This window comes from Poecilia latipinna, unplaced genomic scaffold (assembly GCF_001443285.1).
Source record: "Poecilia latipinna isolate Pla-1442-1.1 unplaced genomic scaffold, P_latipinna-1.0 Scaffold1728, whole genome shotgun sequence".
NCBI classification, from domain to species: Eukaryota; Metazoa; Chordata; class Actinopteri; order Cyprinodontiformes; family Poeciliidae; genus Poecilia; species Poecilia latipinna.
Window position 1 is genome coordinate 33,634 of NW_015114344.1, and position 20,817 is coordinate 54,450.

At 38.4% G+C, this 20,817-nt stretch overlaps 1 protein-coding gene across 1 annotated transcript in view; it reads left to right on the forward strand.

Moving 5' to 3' along the window:
* Nucleotides 1-20,817, forward strand: part of fnbp1l (formin binding protein 1-like) — a 61,605-nt gene that overhangs the window by 4,374 nt on the left and 36,414 nt on the right. The window contains exons 2-3 of the mRNA XM_015060598.1: nucleotides 18,598-18,713; nucleotides 20,125-20,175. Coding sequence (XP_014916084.1) covers nucleotides 18,598-18,713; nucleotides 20,125-20,175 — 167 coding nt within the window. The remainder of the gene's footprint in view (nucleotides 1-18,597; nucleotides 18,714-20,124; nucleotides 20,176-20,817) is intronic.

A 20,817-nucleotide genomic window follows, 5' to 3' on the forward strand; every position in this document is an offset into this window, starting at 1 on the left:
CCATGTTGGCCGGCCAACCTGAAAGACAAGGATAAGGGGATGGAGACTTAGACGGTGGTGTGGAAAGGTCAATCTCTACATGGTTTTAGGATTTGACAGTGAAAGCTGTGAAATGAAAAGGATCGACCGACTCAGATCAGCGGTTCGGAGGCTGACGGTGTGGATTTGGAGTTCCTGAAAGTGTCCAGTGTTTCTCCTGCTTCAGTCGGGAGCATTGTTTGCATTCTCTGCCACACATTCAGACTTGCACAAAGGTGCTTGTTATTCGTGCTCCTGTTTGTGATATTTATAGCTTGCAGACTCCACGTCTGGATGCAGACAGCAGTCTAGGATCTCTGGGGCTCCTGGGCTGCTTTGACTACCCTCCACAAATTACCACAAAAATACCAACAAACAAAATTATTCTGAAATGTAACTGTTGGAGAACACGAGTTTAGTTAAAAAATGATTTTTCACATATTTCAAGTTATAGCCACAAATTTCAGTGGTTTATATGAGGGGGGTCCAAAGTGTGGCTCGGGGGCCATTTGTCGCCATTGGAATAGTTTTGTGTAATTAAGATGAGATTTCTTCTTAGACCAATGCCAGACCAATGCCAGACCAATACCAGACCAATACCAGACCAATACCAGACCAATACCAGACCAATACCAGGCCAATGCCAGGCCAATGCCAGACCAATGCCAGACCAATGCCAGACCAATGCCAGACCAATGCCAGACCAATACCAGACCAATGCCAGACCAGTATGTTCAGAATATGACTACTACCTCATCATGTAGTTATTTTTTTTGTGCACCACAAATTGCAAAAATTAATGGAAAAAGTTGGTATTAAAATTGGTGTTAAACTAATGATTGTCACAGTAACCTAATATTTAAGTTATTACACACCTTGACATAATCTCTATACTGAATTCATCAGCTTTTTTTGGACTGTATGATAAATAATAGTACAAAAAAACAATAAGAGGTTAATAAATATGTGTCATATCAGGCATGGAGTCGAGATAAACCAGCTGGAGACCCTCCATGCCTTTACTGCCCCCTGCCCATTGCCAAGCATTGACCAGGAGTCTTCTGGTGTTTCAGTCCAGTCCTGAAAATATGAAACCCCAAGGCAAGCCCCAAACCTCGGCTTGTTGTTTCTTCTGATTTCTGAATCTGTGGAAGTCGTGGTTCTTTGGCTGCTGTTGGATGAAGCAGCAGGCTTGTCCCTTGCAGGCCCCAGCAGGTGAGAAACAAGTCATGCTGAAGCTGAGGGCGCCGGCCTGGACATGACAAGCTGTTAGACTCGGTCCAGCCAAGCTTGTCAACACGTTGTCTGTGTGTGCAGGGGGTGGGGGTGTTTTTGTAGGTGTGAGGAAGGGAGCATGATGTTTTCAGATCGAGATGTGTGACGGCAATGGGTGAAGCCCACGTTGGCCCTTATGAAGGGTGGATGTCTTTCCTAATTAGAAAAATGTCCTAGCAGGAGAGACAGACTCGGAGATGGAGGGGAGGAAGTTTAGTAATGGGAGATGCGCAGGGATATTTTCGTTTGGTTGGGGGAGGTGGGTTGATGAAGGCTGAGAGATGAGCCGAGTTTAGGCATAATGGATTATATGAAACTTTAATGATCCCACTGGACGTTTGTGGTAACGTGATACGTTGTGATTGAATGGGATATCAGTCCGAGCAGATGAAAATTAATTTGGCTAAAGGGATCTTTTTGTGATCTTCTACATCTTCAGTCTGAAACCTTTCCTGTGTCATCATTTATTTAGATTTTATTTAATAATCTTCTGAAACTAAATGAAAAGCCGTAAAAGTGAATCGGTTAGCAAAAAGGACTGTATATACTATTAATTTATACTATTTTGCGATATATCGGCACCAACATTGGTATCAGCTGATATTAGTCGTTTTTTAACATATTGGTATCGGTTCAATAAATAAAACTGGGCCGATGTGAACAATCAATATTTATTTTTTATCTTTTTCTGCTGTTTTTCCCCCCAAAGGTGTTAAAATGGTGGTGAAATATGTGTAATATTGGTTATCGGCCATAACAGCAGCATTAATATTGGATATCGTTATCAGCCAAGTTTTCGTATTGGTGCATCCTGACTATTTTATAACGTAAAATCAATGCAAAATGCATAAATTAAGTTATTTAAAGCACTTTATGGAGGTCTTGAGTTCAAATAGTTTTTTGTTATTGACTTTACATGAAGCTCAGCCGTAACCTGAATCCTTGGTGTTATTTCTGACTGGTTTGAGTCTTACATGAAGAACAGGGACTTAACGTTTCCTCCAAGGTGACAGAAGTCACCTGTGGCGTACCTCAGGGGTCCACCTTGGGTCCCGTTTATTTAATGTCTACTCATCCCTGATAGCGCAAATTATAACAAGTTATATAGGTTTCAAAGCTGTAATGTGCAACAGCTCTACATTACAATGTCAGTGTGTCACAATGCATTGATGCGGAGAACAAAATAATGCGTTGATGTGCCTTTAATTTGAACGAATGGAAACAAACCTCAAGAAATAATCGAATAATCGAACTCTGATTCAAACCCAGAAAGGTCCGTCTACAAACCTTGGCCTTGGTTCGGTTGAAGTGAACTCTGGTGCGGTTGGAATGGTTATGTGAACGCTAAGCGGATCCGAGACCGCTGCAAAAACAGGAAGTTGATTACAGCACAGTGCATTCTCTGTAAATGCAATCGAAACAAACACGTGTCTTACGCTAGCGGGAGAAATGGCTTTTGGTCGTTAGCTAAAGGCAAAGGATAAATCCTACAACCGCTAAGATCTGATGCTACTCCATTTTTGTTTATATTTTGTGAGAAAGTTTCGGTCAGTTTCTTCTTCAGAGGTTTTTGTGTCATTTCCTTTAGTAGTTCTTGGTGCAGCGCCCCCACAGGTGAGGAGGGGAACAGGTTTTTCAGAGGGTTTGGTTTTTTTGATACAGTGCAGTGAAAAAGAGTAAAAAACAGATGAAAATGTAACGAATGTTGCAGCTTTGGTTCCCAATCAAACCGAGTCTACTGGACAATCAGGTGTGAAAACAGAACCATTATTTTTTCTCACCTTCACAGGTGAAGGTAAATGGATAAGTTCAAGGCTAGAAGGAATAATAGAGATGAGCTTATTTTTAAAATGAAATTTGCTGCTAAAGGCCTTGTGCTTGCATCCATTATGTGAACAAAGAGCCTTCTTCATCTCTGCATTTCTTCCGAATGTTTCCCCAGTGGTTCTGCCGTTCCTCCCCCTCTTCCTTCCTCTCATCCTCCTGCTGCGTCCCTCTGGACTCTTACACAGCTGCATCCAGCCAACCAGCTGTTCGGCAGTCTAGTTCCTCTTGGATCCAGACGCAGACCCACCTGTAGGGCCTCTAAAACCGATGACCTGGAGTGAACCCGTCTAAATGGGTCTCTGCACATTATCCGACCTGACTTTTTTTAGACTGTAACTCCTGACATTAGCACTTTTCTTTGTTGTAGAAGGATCAGTGGTTTGCTTTGGGTCACTGTTCGTAGACAACGTGGAGGATTTGATTTTCTAATGCTTTTTAGAGACTCTATGTTAGTGATACTTTTTCTTCATGCCAGACACAGAGCTCGTGTTTGGTTATAAATAAATCTAATCTCTTGTTATACAACAAGTGTTGGTAGTATTTTCTTTCCAGGAAATAAAAAAATGAGTCACAATAGACAGAAACTGATCCAGGCCTCTCTGAGTTATGATTCCGCTGGTCGTCAGGATTTGTTCAAAGCAGCAGCTGCGTTTAGTGCTGTCCTGCCTCCGTGAGTCAGTCTGTCAGCTGTTTATTAGTCAGTAACTTTGTCAGGCAGTGGATAAAAAATAAGCTTTGGACCATGTGGAGAACTGGTGGAATGTTTTAGAGAGTTTTAGGGCTCCGACCCCGTTATTAAACCAGACCTCTGCTGGATGGTTGTATGTGATCAGACCCGTCTTGTGTAACACAGACAGTAGCAGGGATTTCCATGAGGTTAACGCCAACAGGAAACGGTTGCCAGCTTGGTGTGTCTGGAGAAAGGGAATACTTTGCTGTTCCATCAAACATAGTGATTTCAGTCATTATTCCTGGCCAAACATCAGCACTGGAACTTATTTTAAACCAAGATTGCATGTTTTAGTCAATGCTGGTTTGTGGTTAATGCAAAGGAGAAAATTACACCTAAATACCAGTGTTTCAATTTATTCAATCCTGTAGTCAACACATCCAAATACACAGGTCTGTAATTAAAATACCTCCGCTAATTTATCATTTTAAAGCAACAACACACATTTAAGGAGTTGATAAAGATTGTCTTCAGCTGTGTCGTCTTTTGTAACACAATCTATTGGCCGTTCAATCAATTGCTCAAGTTTATCTGTGTCGCACATTTCAGAAACGAGGCAAAGTGCTTTAAATCATATAAATACAAAATCATAGGACACACAATTTGAAACATTACATTTTGCTGTCGCCATTATACATCAAAATGTTGGTCAATGTTTCAGTTATTATGATTCAAAAGCAACTCTAAAGAGGTGGAACTCAGTGTTTCGGCTGTTTTGCAGTTTTCTGGAAGTTTGTTCCAGTTTTGTGGTGCCTAGAAGATGAATGCTGCTTCTCCATGTTTGGTTCTGGGGTTTCGTCATTCAATGTGTCTACCTTCTCCTGTGGTCATGAACTCTTGGTAGTGACCTGAAGATCGATATTACAGATGCAAGCGGATGAAATTAGTTTGCTTGAGGCATTCTGACTGCATCCCAATCCAGAGAGAGACCCAGGACACGCTGGACGGACTAAAGTCTCTTCTCCGTCCAGTCTCAGTTCAGCTGATTAATGTCTGTTTGGTGCTCGATAATTTAGGTGTGTCTCCATTGGCAGCCTGTTCCTCCCTAAGTGGGCAGGAATGTGGGAACACGGGCGGGCTGGAGCTGTGGTCGACGCTCCGATGGCTTCGTAATTTGGAAATAACGTCTGAGGCCAACGGGCAGGTCCAGTTCAATGCGTCAGCTTTAACCTTACCTTAATCCGTCTTTGCTATCACTGTTACTGTTTGTTTAAAATAAACGAGCGACTCAAAGCCCGGTGGCCTGCCAGACTTATATTATTGGGGGAAACACTGGCGCTCTTCCAACACAATTGGTAAAAAGTTGGAACTTCAAGGTTTGACTATGGAGTTACAGATTTGCAGCTCGCCATCCTGTCAACTCCTACGGTCTCATGGCGGATTCAAAATGGTGGTTGAGTTGTTGACTTGAATCCACAGGCCAACCAATGAATGCAGTCTGCTGCCAATCAAATTGCTAGCATACGATACACAGATCGGGCCGACTTGTTCTGGCTCAGAGGTGGCAGATTGGGGAAGAACTGATTATAGCCACGGCGTAAATTTTAAATTCCTCTTACATCATCTCCGGATGGTTTATGAAGACGCCGTAAAGGAAGGCATCCTCAGGTTTTACTACAGTTTTAAATGTTACGCAAGGGTCATTTGTGTTGGTGAAGGAATAACTGACATCTAAACGGAAAATGATTTAAAACTGCTAGTGCACCTGAAAATAACGCCGTAAAACAATATACTTTCAGTTGGCATGCATTGCCATTTTAAATTGGCTACTGCACTGGGATATTAAACTTCCTTATTGGAAATGGTTGGGAAATTGCATCTGGAACTGGAAATCTCTTCATCCTTTGTCATGAGTGATGCATACAGACGAGCATTATTGTTTTATAGCCAGACTGGATTCAAAGCCATTAGCTTCATCTTGAAGTACCAGACTTTTTTCACGGACATCTGATTCTGCAATCATGTGCGTCGACTGTAGCGTGTGTTACTTGCAGTAGCAGTTTCAGTTTATGGCACAGACACTGGATGCCCTCGGGCCGATGTCCTGTGGTTGTTTTGTGCTAAACACATCAGCTGCCGGCTAAACCTGCTGGGCTGATGTTATCGCCTTCATGGATCGGTTTTACTGAAAGACCATTACAGGAGCCTCTGAACTACCACTAGCACCTGACTGAGACAGTTGCACAACTACAGTGTCATAACTTATATGTAGGCTTCAGTAATGATTTCCCTCTCAGTCATGTGACTTTTACACAGAGTAATGCGGGACTCCCTGGAGTTGATAGACTAGAAGAAGAAGCTCGTTTCAATCAAAATAAAGTGTTATCCTGTCTTATTTTATGTGGCTATTTTGCTGTACGTTTCAGTTTGATGATAAACCTGCAGATAATCTTTAAAGCGAATATATGCCGTTAAATCCTCCCATTTCCCATTTAAGTCGTTCGTTTTGCTCCACAGGACATTCTTTTTCTTTTACCCTCAGTCTGAGGTGTGTCTGAGAGCAACTCGGCAGCTTGGACATTTTTGTGGTTTCCTAGCAGCTAGCGCTAGCAACAAGAACATTACTGTAGGCATTTGGGTCATTTGTTCCCCAATAAAATGGCATAAATAACAGCAAACTGTTTAATTCAATAGTATTATTAAAAACACACCATAGTGCTATCTCTTCAAGGCGCTAAAAGGTAGCGCACCATGCTAACATAAGCTAGTAGCATGCTAACGCTAGCAAAACAATGGCCAGTAAATTAATGTCTAAAATACTGTTTGTCATTTTAGTGTTATTAGCAGCTTACCGCTGTGCTGTGTCCGTCGTTTCCATCGACAGAAGGAACTGGCGCTTCATTTAGACGAAATCCTCCAGTAGCTTTAGCATCCTTCAATTTTTACTACAAAACCGCCTTGGGGAATAAAAATGGCAGATTCATGAAACTGGTCAACCAGAAATTCATGACCTTGTTCAGCAGTTCTGCAGCAAAAACTGTGACATGATAATATTAGGCCAGTCATGGACTATAAGTTATTATGATAAATGATAATATTGTTGTTTTGAGTAATATAATGATAATAATAATGCAAGGACACATTCTCAGAGATCAATAAACTACAATTCTAGTAAACCTTTAACACTGGAACTGGAACATTTTAAATATCCAAAATAAATAAACAAAACAACAGAAACAAATAAATTATGAAGTCTCTGTAAACAAAATAATCCTTAAAAAAAGGCTAGTTGAGACCAAAACACCAGACTGAAAACTTTTATCATCCAGTTTTTGGTAGAAAGAGAGAAAAACAATAAATCATGCAAATGGAAATCATTGACTTTGTTTTAATTTCCAATGCGATTAATTGATTTGTTGCTTATTGTGACAAAGCTACACAGTTTTTGTCCTTTTTTATACTAATTTTTTCCCCTATTTTACTTTTATTTTAAATTAATGGGAAGCAGGACCACAAATACGCAGCGACATTTACTGAAATAAAGACTCGGGTCCATCCATTCATTAAAGCTGGAGAATTTGTGAAAATAAACATTTATGGAGAAAAACAAAAAAGCATTGAAATGGAAATTATTGAGCTTGTTTTATTTTATCATCTGATTAATTGATTTGTTACTTCTTGCTAAAGGCCTATGAAATAGTTCAAAAGTAGAAAAAACTGAACAGATTGAAAAAATAACAGAATATAAAGATATTAATGCAGATTTTCTGCACTCCAGTACGCAACAAAATATATTTAAGGCTTAAAAAAGTTACAGTGAGGTAGAGAAAACAGCAAGTGGCTAAAAGTTGATTATTTCCAACATCGTTGAGGTGTTTAAAATCGCATGAAGAGGGAAACAAGCCAGCCTGGCCTCCACTCATTATGCCTGTGTATCCATGTGACTAATGGCCAGCAGGCATGTGTCTGCCACATGATTACAAACCATTAGCTCTTCGCTTCTCTTTGTTCATAATTGCAGCTCTGTTCTCTGTTTGTGCTCCAGCTCTTAGGTGGTTCCCCTCTGCACCATGTTTTATTATGATCTCTTTATTTAAGGGTTTCCCAGCACACAGGATGAAATAGAAAGGCTTTTACTGTCCCAGACCCTGAAATAGATTGACCTGGACTCCAGAAGGATTGTTTTTGTTGTCACTAGAATAGAAACTGCATGTTACTGTGTGAGAATGTTCACAGAAAGTAACATTTATCAGATAAAATTTAATTTAAGGCCCCTGAAATGATTAAGATCTGACCACAAACCAAAAACAGTAACAAAACAAAAACAATTTGGCCAAATTGTTTTTGTTTTTAATAAAGAAACAGCCCAAAAGCCATTTTTATGTTTCGACTCTTTAAGAATTTATAAAATTCATAAAAATGTTGTTTATTATCAAACAAGTAAAACTGAACAATAACAACCACAAAGAAACATTTTTTTTCCATTTTTAACTGAATGAATTTTGTGGTAGTTTGTCTGCAGGGTGAAATGTTTGGACGCCACAGGTTTACCAGATGAGTTGATTTAGGAAGCAGCATTGTGATCATAAACAAAGGGTGAGCTGCATTTTTCTGCTCTGGGTTTGTACGCGTTTCTGTGGGAAACTCTGGATTTTGTCAGGAATTTTCTACGTTTCATTACCACAGATAGAGATTTACAGATGGTCAAGTGTAACTAGGACAACAGCGTTGGAGGAAACTATGTAAATTCATTGTAAATTCATGCAGCAACAGTTTTTCCCAGGCTGTTTATTCGGACCAGTGAAGTTTCAGGGCCTCATAAAACTCCTGAGCTCACGGTTTGGGCGTAACCTAGGCAACGCCGTCATGGCCGACAGTTTATAGCTGCTGTTACAGTAAAGACAGAAACCATCAGGTAGACACAAGATGGTGAGACATGCTGGGTGTTTTCTGTTTTAATTTGTCTGGAATAATCTGGGTAAACGGTTTAGACCAGACAGCAGATCCACATGGGAACCAACTTATGGTAATTTATGATCTAACCCACTTTGTGAACTTCTTTTGTTCAACTAGTCAGCGATTAGCAAACTCGGCTTGGACTGGACTTGCTTTAGACCCCCCTTGGTTCACTTGATATATGAAAGGCAGGATATTTTCATCATCATCCTCCAGTCACATGGTGCCATACAGCAGTAGTTTCTTGTTTTAATGAGAAAATTTCTCTAACAAGACGAGTTTTATATCTTAATATGATGTTAAAATGAGAAACATTTTCATTAAAACGAGAAACGTTTTCATTAAAACGAGAAACGTTTTCATTAAAATCAGAAACGTTTTCATTAAAATGAGAAACGTTTTCATTAAAATGAGAAACGTTTTCATTAAAACGAGAAACGTTTTCATTAAAATGAGAAACGTTTTCATTAAAATGAGAAACGTTTTCATTAAAATGAGAAACGTTCTCATTACGAGAAACCTTCTCCTAACAAAAGATTTCAGTACAAACTTTGTTTTGATGAGATTCAGGTCTTGGTTTGTTCAGATGAGAACTGAATGTCGTGTTCTCCAAGCGCTATAGCAGGAGGTCGAAGGTCACCAAGCTCCAGTTAAACGACATAAAGAAACAAATTTAAAACCACTATGCAAATTATACGACTTTCTGTGTAAAGAAATTTAAAGCTGATTAGTCGCAGCTGGGAAAACTGAAAAACTGAAAATATTTAATTAATCTGGTTTAATTTTAGGGAGCAGATGTTTCATCACAATAACAAATTTTACTGCACAATAAATTACTTTTATTAAAATGTACAATAATGTTGTTCTGAGACTATTTTTGAGTAATATATTAAGATGGTCTAATAATTCCCTCTCAAAAACCACAAACTTTAATTTAGAGAACAACATTTAACTCTGGAAGACATTTTAATATATAAAACATGACAACCAAAAACAATAAATAAAACAGAAAAAACAACCTAAACCATGAATAAAATGGATAAAATTGGATTATTATCTCAGCAAAATTAAAAAATAATAATCAAAATGTAAATTTATTGAGCTAATTTTAATTTATCATGTAATTAATTGAATAATTGGTTATTGCAACAGGCTTAGTCAGCTTATTTCATGTTGACAATCAGTTTATTATGGGATTATTTGTGTAATATGCATTTAGAGTAGACGTAGTTCTGTTTCCTTTTTCTCAGTTTAATACATTTCTTGTCTGATTACCCATAATCCACCACTAGCCGCTGTGAGCGCGGCCTGAAAGGTGTCGCAGTCGTCAGACTCGATCTGAAGAGTGGAGGCGGGATAAAGGAAGGAGCCTGTGGTTTTCCTTTTGTTTTTCTGAATGAATGGATAAATGAATGGATGAATGAATGATCTGTGTTGTGACGACGCGGCTCAGCGGATGGATGGTCAGATGCAGTAATTACCACTTCCTGCTGTTTCATTTTGGACACACTGAGGTTAACACTGAGCAGCCGCTGAACCACCATCAGCAGAAACCAGTTTGATCTGTATTTCCTGGTCTGACTGGTTTTTAAATGGTTTTAATTCAAATGTTCATCCCCTGAATGACAGAAATCTGAGATGTTCAAACACTTTCTGGTTATCAGTGAGTTTTAGAGTATCAGAGATGTGCAAATAATTTCTGTCTTAAATTATTTTAAAAATATATCTACAAAAATGTAATATCTGAAGTTATTTATAAAAATATTTAGATCTAAAATATATACATTTCCAATTACTTATAAAAGTACATAGATGCAGGTATTTTTAAGAAATATCTATTTCTATGTCAAATTATACAGAAATATGTTATCTGTAAATATGTATATAGTTAATATATAGCTCCAGTTATTTTTGAAATATACATCTACAAATATTTATAAAAATAAATAGCTATATAAATAAATAAATATTATTTCAGGTCTTGCTTTTAGCTGTAACTTTAAAGCACTAAGCCGATAATTGCCTGGAATCTCAGGAGCATCTGGAACATCTGGGGTTTTTCCTGCAACATTTTAACCGTTTTATTTAATCATTTTATTTGGTGCTGAGCACATAAAACATTAAGAAAACATTAGGATGGTAGGAATGTAGGATGGTAGAGGGTAGGAATTATAAGTATTTATGTTAAATGCCTAACCTGCAAAAAGAAGAAGCGTGAGCAACAGACAAAACAATGAGAGCAGACACTGTAATTAAAGCTGCATTTAGCTAAAGCCTGAGCAACACCACACCCTCCAGCAGCCATTATGTCGTCATTAATCAGTCAAAACAAAAACTGCATCATTTTTCTTTTATGTGAAGCTTCTTCTGTTTAGGATCTTTGTCTTCGCACTGCAGAAATACAAAATCCTACCAAGTATTTTTGTTTAGTTTCTAGTAAAAAGAATTAAGACAAAACTAACAAATAACTTTTAATCAAGAAATAGGAGCTTGTTTTATGAAAATAATTAATATTGATGAAAAGTTCCAGCTCTACTGGCAGATTATTTCACTCATAACATGGGAAAATGACGTATGTTCTGATGAATATTAAGGAATTATTTCCTTAAATGAAGCTCTTATGTCTTGCTGAAAAGTTACTTGTCTGTTAGTTTTGTCTTACTTGAAGTGAACTAACATATTTGCAACAGAAATAGACAGTAAATACCATTTTATGGCATTTACTCTGATGTAAATGCCATAAAATGTTCTCCATTCAGAAAATCTGCAGCTGATTCCTCCTGATGAAACTTTTCATTTTATCAGGAGGAATAAAATGATTAGTTAAAGATTAGCTATCTCCTAACTATTCTTTAGTTAGGAGATAACTAAAGATTAGTTACATCCTAAAAGATAACTAATCTCCTCTGCATCACGTTCTCTGACTCTCTGAAGGCTCAGGCGGCCATTTTTCTTTTTCTCTCCCGTCTCGTCTAACTTGTCTGTCCGGCTGCTTGAGAGGCATCAGCAGAGCGATACAATAGAAAGGATCCAGTTGCTATGAAACTTGATTAGCAGCTCAGCTCAGGTGTGTTTGTTCCACCGGTGGGATATAAATAAATCCTGGATGGCCTCCAGTCCAACCCTGAAACTTCAGTTACATCACCGTACTTCTGTTTTGGTTGGTTTTGTTTTTGTAACTTTTCGACATGCTGGTTCAGAGCATTTAAGCAGTCTGGTTAAACGCTGCGTTATGCTGTAAATTATGTGTGAAACGCATCGTAGAAGACGCATGTGTCAGCAAAAGCTGTGTGTTACTTCAGACGGGGTCAAAGGGCAGCTGCCGCTAATTTATGGCTTTACTGTAGCGATAAAGAAGAGAGGAAGTGACATTTTGGCCTTTTCTTTACTTCCTGGTGAAGTTTATGTGATATTAGGAAGCAGGAGCTGCAGAACAGCTGCTGAGTCAAAGAAAGGACAATAATTTATTATACATAATGTTCTTCATTATTACAGATTAAACTGTAGGGGTTGTTCAGTGTCTGTAATGTTTAACTGACCCATCTCTGGCTGGTGACTTCTGATTGCTCTTATCTACGTTCATCAAAGATAGAGTTGTTCTGCTGCTAAAAATATTTTTGAAATCCAAGATAAAGTTACTTAAACATCCAGTCTGATGAGTTTCAATGAGTAAAAGTTGTCCTTATTTATGCAACACAAAATGTTTTACAAGATAAAACAGGAGTTGATCTGGATCACTTTCCAGCTTTATTGCAAAAAGGAATAAGAAATAAATGAAAAACTGGCTCATTTCAGTAAATATTATTTTCTTTGTTAAACAGTAACTAAACCCAAAATCAACTTTTTCCCTAATTAGCTTTCTAAATTGTCTTTTAAGGCAGTTATTTTTATGTTTCTGTGTAAATTGTGACATTTTTGTATGCATTTAATTCTGCCATATTTTCCCTAAAACCGCCTCAGTGCTGCCCCCTCTGGGTTGAATGGCGGCTGCTGCAGGTGAATTTTCCTATTGGTTACGTCACAGCCTCCCGTTTTTGGGGATTTGAACCTTGACCTTCTTACTGGAAGGTAGCAGTGCAGCCCTCGCCTAAAGCAACTTGTCAGTAATTAAATTTATTAAATATGACTCTAGATCTAAAGAAAAAAGATGAAACCAAGAAATTAGTTTGATATTGGAAGTTTAAAAATGTCCCACCGTGTTTTAGGGCTGGACGATAACATCTGAAGCACGAATCACGATAGTTGCGCTTCATGTCGTCGATGTCGATAATTATTCTTTTCTGTTTTAATAAAGACCTTTCCTGTCTTATCCACAGCTTCCACTTCACGCCGTTGTTTTTTATTTTTAAGCAGTTATGATGCAAAAACTTAAACTGCTGCTGCACAAGCTACTTAACAGGTTGTTGCTAGGCAACCAAAGAATGAGTTGCTAGGCAACCAAGGAGAGAGGGAGTGAGTTGATTCCATCAACCTGGCCAATGGAGCTGTAAGAAGCCTTTCCTCTGCCTTCGTCATCCATTATTTCTTATTGTGACAGGCTTTGACTTTTATTTTTTAGCAATGTTTCCCTTTTCTCCTTTTGTCTCTTTAGGCTTTTGTCGGGTTTTACTCGGAGGTGTGTGTTTCTGGTTATCGGCCCCTGGTGTCTGGGGCTGAAAACGTTTGACTCTCAGAGCCATAAAAGGAGCAGAAAGAAATCTGTAAACAATATGCAGCAGATTTTTAATTGAGGATCCAGTTTCAGCTAAAACTGTCTGTGGACGTAAACTTTAATCAGCAAACGGTGGCAGTTTTTCTGAAGAACTGCGCGGCTTTTGGAAAAGCATTAAACTGTTTATAACAATCATCTGAGTGGAAAAGTAAACAATAACAGACTGAATAACAAAACCTCGGCTGTTGCATAAGAGGAAGAAAGAAACTCAGAGGAACAGTTTGAACTGATTGAAAGCAAATGTCTGCCTTCGTTTCACAATGGGAGGAACATTTCACAGGAACTCACTGGGCTGCAGCGCAGCACAGATAACCAAAACAAATGTCTCCAGAAGAGACCAAGAGTCCTCCTTCCTTCATAACACTCCTCCGCTCGATTTTAATCCACCGAAACACTGGAATTTAATCCCAGGCATCCCCTCAGGTTGGCCTGTCAGCCAGAGTTTTGGACGTTTGCTGCCGCAGGGTAAAAAAGATAAAAAAGGAAACAAATCAAATATCCACGGGAATGTGATTGTGCTCAAAGGTTGGAGATAAAACACTGCAAACAGCTCGTTGAATAAAAGACGTCTAGCAGATTTCAAGAGTCCAGGTTCGAATGGGGGTTAGGGTCACTGGAAAAAAATAATTATGAGAAGATTAAAATCAGAATTTTGAGACAAAAGTTCGGATTTTGAGATTAAAGTCAGCACTAATGCTAATTTGGTCATAGTCTAATGTCAAAATGTCACAATAAATGTGGGTAACCATGGCAACTGGTAACAGCTTAAAGGCCGGCCGGCTCTTTCTGCAGCCGAGTTGCAAGTTTACAAACAAATAATCCCTGAATATCTTAGACCTCTGGAGAAAACTGACAATAAACACTAAAATGTTCAACATCCAGCACACAACAAAACAAAGGCCTTCTAACATAGAGGGCAGTGTCTTTAGGAAGGTGTGTGTGTGTGTGTGTGTGTGTGTGTGTGTGCAGATGCAGCCCGGGGGTCTGCAGCCTGTGTGTGTGTGTGTGTGCAGACGCAGCCCAGGGGTCTGCAGCCTGTGTGTGTGTGTGTGTGTGCAGACGCAGCCCGGGGGTCTGCAGCCTGTGTGTGTGTGTGTGTGTGTGTGTGTGTGTGTGCAGACGCAGCCCGGGGGTCTGCAGCCTGTGTGTGTGTGTGTGTGTGTGTGTGCAGACGCAGCCCGGGGGTCGGCAGCCTGTGTGTGTGTGTGTGTGTGTGTGTGTGTGCAGACGCAGCCCGGGGTCTGCAGCCAGGCTGACATTTCCTGCAGTGTGAATCAGATTCTGCTCTCCTCTGTGTGATCAGCTCCTGGTGTTCGCAGCATTAGCTCTGCTAATTAATTGTGTGTTTTTCCTGTGTAACGCCAACAGATTAACGCTGTATGGAAAACTGATGGAATCTGCTTATGAGGATTTTTTCAGTTTCGTCTTCTGGACTCTAAGTGACTCATTTGTTCCCAGATTGCGATGTGAGTGAATCACAGCAGATAAGTGGTGAAGAAGTGGAGCTCTCAGCCTTTCAGGTGTCAGATCTCAGGGGTAAAAAATGTCTGACTGGTCAAGTTTGTCAAGACTGATAAAATGTTGCTCAGGGTCCTGAAACTGCACTTCTTCCCTTTATGTCCTTTAAAATACTCCAAGTATTAGATGTCCTTCTTTTTTACCGATTTTACTTTCATTCGTAAACATTTTAATCTTTTTAAGTGATTTATAACAAATAGCTGAACTTATTATATTTTAGTGATGTTTCTACAGCATAGTCTCCCCTTTAGTCATTTATATTTTGCTCATTAATCAGTTTTACTGCTGTGACAACATGGAGTGAATTTCCACAGAAAATGCTGATACTAATTTTTTAGAAATATCCACAGGAAGTTTATTTATTCAGAATCATCTTTCTTTTTCCATTTTTAGGTTTTCAAAGAGAGAAAAGCATGGATATATCACTAAATAATTTTTAAAAAGCACAAAACTTCCTGTCTGAGAAAGAAAATGGATTTAAAAACATGACATATGCTTCGATTGCAGCTTTCTGACTGATCGCTGATCTTTAAAAACTGATATGCTGATTCCGATTTTGGCCAATTCTGATTTTATTTCGTCTGAAATCTGAAATTTGTTGCTAAATATAGTAAGAAAGTCATGATAAAGAAACGTGCAGCAGGCGGGGCTGACAGCCAGACGTATCTGACAGCAGAGCAGAAATGAACAGTGGTTGATTGTTGGACCTTTGCTGATGTAGATAAGATCGGCTTCACATCTAAGTATCGGCGCCGATAAATCAGCCTGAACTGTAGGCATCCCAAATTACAGGCTTTGTTTCTATATTTAGCGACTTTTCAAACAACAAAACAATTTATCAGCCAAATTCAGAGTCCACATGTTGAGTTTCTTAAAGAAAAGTGCAATTGGTGCGCCTGTAAATAAAACGGCACCCTAGCATCACAAAAAATAAAAATCTGATTGATGGGTTTATTTTTTGTGGACGTTATGATTCCTGAATCAGGATTTTCCTCAGGAAGACCCTGATGGAAACAGAGCTACGTGTCTCTTCTAGTGATATTAATAATACAATACCGATATTTATTAGATTTACATTTCTTTTTCTTTATTTTTACAGAACAGTGTTGTAGACCGCGTTTCAGCCAGCTGACTGGCAGGACACAGAAAGAACTGTGCTAATGTGGTGTTGATCTATTAGAATCAAAATTCCTACAAAACTGATCAAGTTATCAAAATGCTGTTTCAGTCTGTGCCAACAATAAGAACTGAATCTACCGCTAAGCCTGTTGCGATAACAAATGTTGCTGGATGATAAATTGTCCAGAAGTTATCGCGATAAACGATAATAATGTTTTTCAGACCGTTTTCAAGCATTATAATGGTAATATTGGCATAATAATACAAAAACACACTGTCAAAGAAAAAATACTTTAAACTCTAATGAACATTTAGCACTGGAACTGGACAACATCCAGTTTTGGAAGAAAAAGAAAAATGATGAATCATGCAAATGGAAATGATTCTGCTGGTTTGAATTTATTATATTATTCATTGATTTATTGCTAATTGCGACAGGATTTTTACATGTTGTAGTGGAGTTAAAAGTGGCCAATGCATTCTCTCTGACAGTCTGAAATAAAGTCACTTCTGTGATCTATTATTCAGATTGAGTCAGTTCAATTTAAAAGTCCTAAAGGGAAATTAAATCATCATAATGAACTTCTGTTGTGAGCAAATTAATTGACTAACTAAAAGTGAAAGTAATCAGTGATTGAAACAGAATTAAATAAAATCTTCACATCCATCTTCATGCGCTTGTTGCTAACAGATTCCAGTTTTCATCTCCGTTTTTCTCCCTGCGGACGGAGAGAACAGGAACCTGGAGACGCAGCCAAAAACTACAGCATGAGCTCATAGTCTATTACTTATTCATAGCTCCGTCACACAGGCTGATGCAATCGCCGCCTTGCAGCTACCAGGAGGCGAACGCGCCGGAGAGATGCTCCAGACGTGAGCAAGACGGCTAAAACAAACCCAGAATAAACCTCAACAGCTGTGATTCAGAGCGAGGCTCTGAGCTAACTGCTGCTTCACGTCTTAGTCAAACCTCCTGTTTCTGTTTTTCTTTCCTTTTTTGAACAAAAAATGTGCAGGACTTTAAGAGGCCGGCGCAGGGTTTTTATTTCACAGTTCAGACTTGCTGGGTCGCTTTGTTTGTTCAATAATTAGTCGGCGTTTTCTTCAGCCGGTGGCTGCTGCAGGCAGCAAACATGATTACATCCTCTGCTTTTGATTCAGTTACATTCTGTCCTGTAGTTCAACTGAAATATGACCTTCCTGTTGGTCACTGAATTACCTTCGAGATACACCTGTCACAATAAGCAGTAAATCAATTAATAATATGATCAATTAAAACAAGCTCAATAATTTCCATTTGCATGATTTATCATTTCTCTCTTTCTACCAAAACCTGGATGATAAAACTCTTCAGTCTGGTGTTTTGATCTCAACTGGACTTTTTGGTTTCAGTTGTTTCATTTAAAATATCTTCCAGTTCCAGTGTTTAAATGTCCATTTAAATTTAAAGTTTATTGATCTTTGCGAATGTGTTCTTGGATTATTAATGGTTTAATAATCCAAGAACTTGAAAATGGCCTCAAAACAATAATATTATCATTTACTGTGATAACTTCTGGGACAATTTATCGTCCAGAACAAATGTGAGAGAACTGATCAATGACGTCCCCAGTTCTGGTTTAGTGTATGTTGATGGAGGAAAGGCAGGTCTCTGTCATGTTCAGCCATCTTGTTTTCTGTTTTATTCTGTTTGATCCATTAATTCAAAGGGGCAGAATTATATAAAATTGACTTTTTTTTTTTAGCTTTACATAAACTTATAATGTTTGCCTCATCAAAAACAAACCTGGAGTGTTGCTTTGATTTTTTCATCATTGAGAAATCCTTTAATCTCCATGGCAACCATTCAGCAGTGCTAAACGCCTGGGTGGCTCTAGCTCCGCCTTTGAGGCAAAGCTCCTCCCACACTCAGCTCCTTCAGACTAGCCAGCAGCAATTAGCAAACACCTGGTGGAGCTGTTGAGTTCATTATACTTGATCACTTGATCAAGTAACTATAATAACATCAGTTGTTATAAAAATGTCAATTAAAATCATTAGGTTAGCAAAATAGCTCAGGAAAAAAACAACTTTGTTTTCATCTGTTAAGCCTTCCTGTTATCAGCTTGGAGTCTCACTCTCTGCCTGCCTGAATGAACAGTTTGTTCTTCTCCTGATTTTATTTTTAGATACCCATGTTATACAGTAAATATTGTAAAATATTGTAGTTTTTCAGCCTGGTATTATTGTACGCATGGAGCTGTAAGTACAAACAACAGACTGGAATATGAGATTCTTGTATTTTGTATAAATGTTTTTCACAGAATAAATGTATCTTGAACCTCCATAAGAAACCATTTGTCTGCACATGCACACTGTGCACACTGGTACAAATTAATGTTTATATGTTAATATGTGCATAAAAATGGTTTCTGAAATGTGGTTGTTTTCTAAAACACATGTAAAGTTTTTTTTTTCTTTTGTTCTTTCTTTTAATTTTCTGTCCTGTTTTTTTTTATTTCAGGACCAGTTTGAGAATCTGGACAAACACACCCAGTGGGGGATTGACTTCCTTGAGCGCTATGCAAAGTTTGTTAAGGAGAGGCTGGACATAGAGCAGAACTATGCCAAGCAGCTACGGTAGATGCACGCACACACAAATCCTTGTATTACTGCTGTCAGATTCAAAAATATATTCTTACCTGTATATCCTGCAATCATGGCTGAAATTTTAGCCATTTTTCTCTCTAATGATGCGTAGGAAGTCGAAGGTTGTCACATTTTCACTGGTTTCATTTTTAAAAAATACTGAGACAGTAGCTGCGTTTCTGGAGATGTAGGTATTATTAATTTAGTGCAGCGTGCAAAAGTGAAAAATAATGCATAAAAACCATTGAAGCATAACTCGAAGCCACTTGTATTCTTCTTTTTTCTTCTCTCTCTACGTTAGCTGTGCTACGCAGACTTGTTGCCATAGCAACCAGCAACAACACCGCTAACGTATCAGAATTCAACACCAAAAAATAACACAAATAAAGAGCAGAACATTCAGTCCTTTACAGTTTCATGTTTTCAGGCTTGATGTTTATTTAAGTGATCGCTGTGTTAGATTAGCTATTAGCTAATAGCTAATAGCTGTGTTAGATTAGCTATTAGCTAATCTAACACAGCGCTGGTTGATTAGCTAATTTAAACACCTGCTCTACTGATGATGTGACAGAGTTGGTGTTCAGGTCGCCTTTTTTTTATCTATTTATTTGTTTTTTTTAACTGAACCAAAACACATAGGATTCCACAGCACATCTACATGTGAAGGTTGTCATAGTCAAGCTAGCATAGCTGACCTATTTCCCTCTCTCGTGCTATTTTTTGATTAAAGCCGTTTCCTGACTTTATCAAATTGTCATTATATTGACAATTAGTAGCAAAGCACTGTGTCCCTTTTTATTTTAGTATTTACTGCATTAGGTTAACAACTTAACAGCTGAAACCGATGCTAGTCTTGTTAGCGGGCAGCTTTTTGGCCCTCCAGCAGGAAGCTGGGGGCGGGGTCTTGGTGTGACATCATGCTTCAACGTGTCGACATATTGATGTTGAGAATATTGAAATAAAGAATGAAAATGCCTGTTTCTGTTTCTTCATAACCAAACTGGTAGAAACCAGCAAACTTCTTTAAGAATCAAATGAGGAACGACTGAATGTGTATCTCTGTATGAGTCTGTTTCCAGCCTTTTTCTTTTTTCCTGATAACAGCTCTCTCACACATGCATCTGCATAAACATGCAGCCTAACACACCTTTAGCCGTGCTCCGGTTAATTCATTCAAACTGCATTTCCAGGAGCCTCAGGGAAACGACCGGCGAAGACTTTGATGTTTAAATCTTTGATTCATCTCTAATGCTTGGATCCTTTCCTGCTGAATTTGGATGTCTCTCCTCTCGTTTGTGTGTGTGTGCATGTGTGTCAGTCTGACTTTCAGCATTTTTGTACCTGCAGGATTAAAATTTCAGACAGTGCCTTCAGCTTTTATGTCTCCCCCTTTCCCTTGTAGGAATCTGGTGAAGAAATATTGTCCAAAACGTTCAAAAGATGAAGAGCCAAGGTGAGGACGTCGTTTTAGTTTAATCCTTTCTCGATGCTTTCGGATGCCTGTGGACTGGAACAATGGAAAACCCTGCTGGAATCTCGATGAATAATTTCTGACTGGTCATTTAAAAAAGCATGTTTGATGTGGCTGCTCACATCCCGCCTGTAAAATTACCAAACAATGCAGTTCATCACTTAGACGGCAGGAATGTGGAAGGGTCTGTGGAGGTCAGGGGAGATCTTTCTGCCCCTTAAACCACATGAAGGGTCTACATTTTTATTATTACAGCTTCCTTAAAGTTGGAAAAGACTCAGAAATTAATTTTTTATGAGGAAAAAAACTTTAATTCTTGTTTCATTTGTTTGGAGGTTTTTGTTTTTTCCAACAAACAGCTGCTCAGCCACTTTTCTTGAAATTAGATCATGGAAATTATCTATGGTTCAATGTAGAGAAAGGTTTTCCTCTTATGCTTGTTTTAATACATTATGAATAAAAGTTCATTGTTTATGAAGGTTTGAATGAGCAGGAAATAAGGATTATTGAAAAGAAAAACTCATTTTTTTAATATTTTGAAAATATTTTCAAAATAAGATAAACTAGAGATTCATCAATTTAGATTTTTATGGCTGATTATCTACACAGAAGTGAAAAATCTGC